Raw genomic sequence first — 8,188 nt, forward strand, 5'->3', positions numbered from 1 at the left:
TGCTTTGATGTCACTCCAAAAAGCACTTTTCCTCCATTGCCTCCTCGTATCTTATATCCAGCCTGTAACTCTAAGAGACAACATTACATAAATGAACATTTTTTGTGTCTTTATTTTTTTACCAACCCTATCTTTTTCTTCGTGAAATAAGTGATACAAAATAGCCTTGGCCAGACTGCAAGACTCGGTATCCATTAAATGGGGTACGTGACCGTATGTAGAATAAACGAAACCTGTCACGAGAACAGGTAGAAGCAATTCAGGCCAGGTTACGTTAAGGATCTTGTTGTCCACCTAATGGAACACATTTATTTACCGGGAGCAGTTTTGTAACTGTCGTAGCTGCTGCTACGAATATCTTTGTAAGGCGTTTTGGACTAAAAAGAAAACCTTTTAAAGTTTAAAGGAATTGCAGCTGACCGATATGTTAGTTTTTGCGCATGTTGATGTTTTTTTTCTATTTATTTTACCAAGTATAAAAACGTATCAGACATTTAAAAGTGTCAATTTTGTTTAATACTCCAACTGCAATACAAGTACGACTACATACAAAAAATCATTATTATGAGTGAGTGAGTGAGTGAGTTTAACGCCGCTTTTAACAGTATTCCAGTTATATCGCGGCGTGTCAGCTTAATGTGGGAGGAAGGCCCGAAGTGATGCAGTTCACAGACGTTTACCACTTCGGTGAAACCCACGAGCACGGGCATGATGCTGACAACCCTAGAAACATAATCAGGGCGAACCGGGATTCGAACCCACAATCATAGGTTTCTGGCGTGCCCAAGGGACGCAACCCTGCGCAGCGAATCGCGGCGCCTTAGACGACTTGGCCACCCGTGCCCCCAGTTATTAAAAGAGCCAGCCTGTGACGAACCATCGCTTCTACAACAATCTGTGAGTGAGTGAGTTTGGTTTAACGCCGCTTTTAACAGTATTCCAGTTATATCACGGCGTGTCAGCTTAATGTGGGAGGAAAGCCCCAAGTGATGGAGGTCTCAGACGTTTACCACTTCGGTGAAACCCACGAGCACGGGTATGGTGCTGACAAACCTAGAACCATTATCGGGGCGAACCGGGATTCGAACCCACAGTCATAGGTTTCTGGCGTGCTAACATGAATCAACTCTCCACAGCGAATTGCGGTGCCTTAGACGACTGGGCCACCCATGCCTCAAGTTTGTACAAGAATCACTATGTGATCACCACTTCATCACATGGAAGTGGTAGTGGTGGTGATTGTTGGTATGTGCCCCGGAGCAGCTGGCTTCACTCTAGACGTTATGTTGCGTCTCTGAATGAAGGCGTTTATATCCATGGTCATCTGACACGGTCATTTCTGCATGGTGTTCTTGAGGTATGATATAGGGTTCCATGTGACAATCAGAGCGGGACATCTGTTCTGCATGGTGTTCTTGAAGTATGACATAGGAATCCATGTGACAATCAGAGCGGGGCATCTGTTCTGCATGGTGTTCTTGAGTTATGACATAGGGATCCATGTGACAATCAGAGCGGGGCATCTGTTCTGCATGGTGTTCTTGAAGTATGACATAGGGATCCATGTGACAATCAGAGCGGGGCATCTGTTCTGCATGGTGTTCTTGAAGTATGACTTAGGGATCCATGTGACAATCAGAGCGGGGCATCTGTTCTGCATGGTGTTCTTGAAGTATGACATAGGGATCCATGTGACAATCAGAGCGGGGCATCTGTTCTGCATGGTGTTCTTGAAGTATGACAGGGATCCATGTGACAATCAGAGCGGGGCATCTGTTCTGCATGGTGTTCTTGAGGTATGACATAGGGATCCATGTGACAATCAGAGCGGGGCATCTGTTCTGCATGGTGTTCTTGAAGTATGACATAGGGATCCATGTGACAATCAGAGCGGGGCATCTGTTCTGCATGGTGTTCTTGAAGTATGACTTAGGGATCCATGTGACAATCAGAGCGGGGCATCTGTTCTGCATGGTGTTCTTGAGGCATGACGGTGTGATCCATGTGGCACACCACAATCATACTAGGTTTCTTGCGTGCCCACTGGACGCAACTCTGCACAGCAAATTGCGGCGCCTTAGACGACTGGGCCAACCCCCAGTTTGTACAAGAATAACTATGTGCGAGTTCATCACATGGAAGTGGTAGTGGTGGCGATTGTTGGTATGTGCCCCTGAGCAGCTGGCTTCACTCTAGACCTAATTTTGCGTCTCTGGATGAAGGCGTTTATATCCATGATCATCTGACACGGTCATAAATATGAACAGTAATAATGAGAAGTGATATAGATGCATGAACAGCTCGTTCAGGACGGCTTACAGTCAATGTACAATACATTGGGATCGATGGTCAGGCTAGCTGACCTGGGTGATGCATTTCATTGGAGACCCGTAAAGAGTCCGGGGTAGAATAGGTCTTCAGCAACCCATGCTTACCGTAAAAGGCGACTATGCTTGTCGTAAAAGGCGACTAAAGGGATCGGGTGGTCAGGCTCGCTGACTTGGTTGATACATGTCATCAATCCCAATTGCGTGGATTGATGCTCATGATATTAATCACTGGATTGTCTGGTCCAGATTCGATTATTTACAGACCGCCGTCATATAGCTGGAATATTGCTGAGTGCGGCGTTAAACAACAATCCAACCAAGCATTTCATTGGATCCCAATTGTGCAGCTCGATGCTGATGTCAATCACTGAATTGTCTGGTCCAGAATTGATCACTTACTGACCATCGTCTAACCACGTTGTGCCTTTTAAGAAAATGAATGTGTTATGACAAACTTGCACTCCACAATGATACATATTTATAAATTATAAATCATAACAACAGAATACAACTTTTTAGAAGGAACTGATGAAGTAGCATTTAACACTGATCAGGCTATAGTTCCCAGTTAACCCATTCGACCGACTTGCCATGACAGAACAAGGATTTGACTGTATACCTCATTACCATCGTGCTTGTATATACGTTGACAGCGGCGTCATTTTGTAAAGAAAGGGCCCCTACACAACGTTGTTGTAATGTCACACAAATACCAGATTAGCGTAATGTTGGCGTAACTGGAAATCAGTGGCGCCAAGGATAAGAGTGACTGGCTTTTAGTTAGAGAAACTTGAACCAGAGGGTTCTTAAATAAAAAAATCATAGGTTTCCGGAAGACGATTGTTTGCATGCATGTGTGGGAGAAGGGAGATAAATCCCCATAATCTAACATCAAAGGAAGGATCGGAAACAATGCGCGTGTCCGTGGTGTTCTTGATGTACGTGACAGTGGTCCATGTGACAACCAGAGTAGGGCAACTGTTCTGCATGGTGTTCTTGAGGTATGGCATAGTGATCGTATACAGCTTTTAGCCCCCATGAACCTAGACTGTACGTGAGTGAGTGAGTGAGTATGGTTTTACGCCGCTTTTAACAATATTCCAGCAATATCACGGCGGGGGACACCAAAAATGGGCTTCACGCATTGTACCCATGTCGGGAATCGAACCTGGGTCTTCGGCGTGACGAGCGAACGCTTAAACCACTAGGCTACTCGACCGCCCCTTTACTGTACGCAATGCGGTAACTTGACAACTTGTTGGATCGGGTAATCACGCTCGATGACATTGATGGATGCATGACCGTACCCTGACGGCGTTGATCGTTGCTCATAATATCAATCACTTCATTGTCTAATCCAGACTGGATTATTTACAGGCTGACGTCATATAGCTGGACTATTACTGAGAGAGGCGTTAACCAACAACCAATATCTGAAAATAAAACAGTGCTAATTGATGACTGCATGTCATTGGACGTATAGATTTTAGAGCCATGGATGACACTGTTTTAACAATAAGAAAGTCATTTCCATTTCCGTAAATGAACGAATGGAGTTTTGTAGGCGCCTGTATGTACCATCACGTTCTAAATAAAGCGACAAAACCCTTTCCATATCTTTATGCATAGATCTAAATTTGAAACAGAAGAAAGGCAACTCCCGAGTGCAACCAATATCTCCATGATTCCTCGACAGTAAACAGATAGTTCATTTCATTTATGGACCAAGTCAAATGATAGATCATGATCATATTCTGACAGAGTCACCTACATGTGACACAGCACAGTATCATATTCTTTGTGGACATTCCAGCAATAGATTCAAGATGCCCTCTTAGACAATTTAATAACACAAATAATTTTTAACGCCTGTTGAATACGAACCAGGCGAGGTAATAGTATACAAACTCATTTCTCTTACACTAATACATTCATTGCTCAGATTCTTTGACATTTCCCGCCACATTTGTCGGTATGGATTCATATATATTTAAATACAGTAAACTACGGTTACAACGAACACGCTTATAACGAACTGACGGATATGACGAACTAACCTTTTAGTCCCGACTATTTGCTGTAGTTATTATAGCAGAAATCAACAGTCTTGATACTCTCAATTGATGTTTATTGTCCGTTATTTCGTTGACAATAATAAATGAAAAGCTCATTCTTTTGTATCCGTTAACATGCTTTTCCTTTGAACGTTAGCGTTGAAATGATCAGTGTTGAGGTTCAAGAAACTAGAAAATAACAAGAAAATGTTCTAAGTTACAGTGTAAACAGTGAATTGGCTAAGTTGTTACAAATACAAAATTCTACAAATATTATATCATTTGAAGATAAATGATAGCTTCAACATTACTTTAGATGAACACACATTGTATAAATATGAAGAAGCAGGTTAAAAACTTACATCTGTGTTCTGCAATAGTTCATGACATGTTTCTCCAAGATGGAGACCTTTCAAACTGAAGGTGACAGTGGATGAGGTGACAGTGGATGAGGTCACATGACTAATCCCATGATGCAACACAACTGATTATAAGTCACAAAAACTTTTGCCTGAACCTGGGATCGAACCCTGGACCCTTATGCAGCTAGTCCAGTGACATAACCAACAGACCATTGTTAAGGCTGATATCTGTACATGAAATTCATAACATTTTTGCATAACAGATTTGTAACATAAATTATACTTTCTGCACTAACACACTCGGCCTCTTAAACAGACGGGCTGTTTAACACAAATATAACAAACAGTGCAGAAATCACAAGCTTGTATATACAGACACACTGGGTTTTGACTGATGGCTAAATTTGACAAAATCACGACTTGCTGGATAACAGCAATATAAGCTTGCTGATCGGTCGACGTAATTCACCAGTTTGAGTTTTCAGTACAGCACTCCTGACAAAACCCTTCTGATCAGGTTCAACCGACTTAACACGAGCCATGGGCCACTGAAGTCTCGGTAAACCGTCATCCATTATCAGGACAATGTCATCCACTTGGATATTCCGTTTTGGGATCGTCCATTTTTGCCGTTGCTGCAGTGACACCAAATACTCCTTTCTCCATCTGGACCAAAAGACATTGGCCAAATATTGGATCCGTCTCCACCTTTTCCGCATGTATACATCATTCTTCTGGAATTGGCCAGGAGGTGGAACAGACACGCTTGTTTTCATCTGTAGGATATGATTTGGAGTAAGTGGACATAGGTCATCAGGACTGTCAGATACTGTGGTTAGTGGCCGAGAATTGACAATTGCCTCAACTTCGCACATTAAAGTTCGGAACGATTCATCATCCAAGCGTTCATTGAAATCGTGCAAGAGAGAATTCAGGGTTTTTCGAACTGTTCTGATCATCCGTTCCCAGATGCCACCCATGTGACTGGCTGATGGAGGGTTAAAGTTCCATTTGATGCTACTTTTCAACAGGTCGGATTTGATACTATCTTGATCCATTTCTGACACAGCCTTCTGTAGTTCTCGTGATGCGCCCGTGAAGTTGGTTCCATTGTCACACCATATCTCTGAGACTTGTCCTCTACGTGCTATGAAGCGTCTTAGAGCATGAATAAAAGAGTCAGTGTCAAGTGAATTTGCCGTTTCAATATGCACTGCTCGGCTAACTAAGCACGTGAAGAGTGCCCCATAGCGTTTTACGTACTTGCGTCCATCTTTGATAACGAAGGGTCCGTAAAAATCCACACCGGTGAAGGTAAAGGGTGGAGCAGGATTAACTCTCCTAGATGGCAAGTCAGCCATTTTCTGATCACATGTTGAACCACGCAGACGTCGGCAGGTAACACAGTGTGACAAGACGTTGCGGACAGCAGAGTTAGCCTTAATAATCCAGTAGGTTTCTCTCAGCATGGAAAGTACATGGTTACGTCCTGCATGGGCTAGCTTTATGTGCTGGTCTGTAATAATCAGTGACGTCACGTGACTTCTGTAAGGAAGTATAACTGGGTGCTTCATCTCCTTGGGGATATTAGCTCTGCCAATGCGACCCCCGACTTTGAGAATTCCACTTTCAATGAATGGGTCAAGTTTATACACTGAACTTGTCCTTGGAACTCGGCCTCGTGTACCTTCACATCCTTGAAGCAGTTCAAACTCTTTGTTGAAGTGTATTTTCTGCACAAATTGAAGAATACTCTTCTCTGCTCGACTGAGGTCCTCCACAGAAAGCGATCTGTTGCTTTTAGCATGCTTCTTATTTTTGTATTGATGCTCATCGCTCCGTGACTTGAGTGAGTCAAACAATCTGTGATATATGGCTACAACACGCTTCAGACGATACCAGCTGGAGTAATGTTCCAACAATTTATTCACAGTGTTGTGAGAGCAGTCATCCTGTGATGCATCGGTTGCTGTGACTGTTTCTTCATGCATCTTCTCATCATGGATAAGATGTGGCTGTACTGGCCATTCTGATTCTGAAGAAGAAAGAAATTTGGGCCCATGAAACCAGTTCATACAGGTAAGCAGATGTGATGCAGATACACCTCTGGATGCAACATCAGCCGGATTGCTTTTTGAATCTACATACTTCCACTGAGTAGGTTCTGAAAAGTCTCTGATTTGCTTGACACGGTTGGCAACGAAGATTGGAAACCTCTTTGTTTCATTGCTGATATAGTGTAACACCGTCGTTGAGTCTGTGTGGTAGGTGACACTTTCAGGTGTAGTCTCCAGTTCCTTCATTAACAGTTGTCCGATGTGAATAGACACGTTGGCTGCAGTTAATTCCAACCTGGGAACAGTGATAGTTTTCACTGGAGCAAGCCTAGACTTTCCAATCAAGAAAGCTGTGTGAATACCGCCTTCATCGTTAGACATACGCAGATATGCTACACAACCGTATCCAACAGTGCTTGCATCGGAGAATACATGTAGTTGAACAGAAACAACATGTCCAAAATCAGCAGGTTTGAGACATCTGTCAATCCGTAGTGTATTCAAATGGTGAAGCTCTTCTATCCACTGCTCCCATGATGCCTTGTATTCCCCGGGTATGTCATCATCCCATCCGAGCTGCTTGTTGATGCACAGATCCCGTAAAATCTTCTTGGCTGGTAACAAAACCGGTGCAACAATTCCTAAAGGATCTTAGAGTGACGACATCGTAGACAATAGTCCTCTTCGTGTGAATGGCTTACTCTTCAGATGAACTGAGAATCCAAAAACATCACTGTTGATATGCCACTGCATCCCTAGAGCGCGTTCAACAGGTAGTTCGTCATAGTCTAAATCACGTGTTTGGAGTTCTTTTGAATGATGTTCCTGTGGTATGGATCTGAGAAGATTGCGACTGTTAGCTGTGAACTTAGTGAGCTTGAAGCCACCTTCTGCACATGATTTCTGCAAAGAGTCCACTAAGTCAATAGCTGCCTCTTCCGTGCATTCCGATTTGAGACAATCATCAACATAAAAATTGTTGCAGATTGTGTCAGCAGCAAGGCTTCCATATTTCTCTTCAGCTTTCTTTGCAGCAGCTTTGAGAGCAAAGTTGGATATGCTGGGGGAAGAAACTGCTCCAAAAATGTGAACAGCCATCCTATACTCATGTAGCTCCGAGTTCAAGTCACCATTTGGCCACCACAGAAAGCGTAACAGATCATGTTGTTGAGGAGGAACACGAACTTGATAAAACATGGCTTCTATATCAGCCATGAAGGCAACTGGTTCATTTCTGAATTTGGTAAGAACACCTATCAGCGAGTTTGTGAGATCAGGTCCTTGCAAGAGTCTGTCATTTAAAGAAAACCCTTCAAACTTTGCTTTGCAGTCAAATACTACGCGGATTTTTGAAGGCTTCTTCGGATGGTATACACCATGGTGTG

General features: G+C 43.1%; 1 protein-coding gene across 1 annotated transcript; it reads right to left on the reverse strand.

The window, feature by feature from the left end:
- Window positions 1-6,078: 6,078 nt before the first annotated feature.
- On the reverse strand, window positions 6,079-7,901 carry LOC125377677. The gene is made up of 3 exons (XM_048391587.1): window positions 7,505-7,901; window positions 6,285-7,417; window positions 6,079-6,087 (listed from the first exon to the last, which is right to left on the reverse strand). The coding sequence occupies exons 1-3, from the start codon at window positions 7,899-7,901 to the stop codon at window positions 6,079-6,081; spliced, it is 1,539 nt and encodes a 512-aa protein (XP_048247544.1).
- Window positions 7,902-8,188: the final 287 nt, after the last annotated feature.

The sequence above is a fragment of the Haliotis rufescens genome, unplaced genomic scaffold, assembly GCF_023055435.1.
Source record: "Haliotis rufescens isolate VD_foot unplaced genomic scaffold, xgHalRufe1.0.p SCAF_91, whole genome shotgun sequence".
Taxonomy (NCBI): Eukaryota; Metazoa; Mollusca; class Gastropoda; order Lepetellida; family Haliotidae; genus Haliotis; species Haliotis rufescens.

Excerpts from the sequence above, each read along its gene's own strand:
- LOC125377677 (XM_048391587.1), bottom strand. The coding sequence starts at position 7,901 with ATGGCTGTTCACATTTTTGGAGCAGTTTCTTCCCCCAGCATATCCAAC. Across the intron at positions 7,418-7,504 it reads ATTCTCAGTTCATCTGAAGA|CCAAGAAGATTTTACGGGAT; the intron begins GTAAGCCATTCA and ends TTTTGTTACCAG.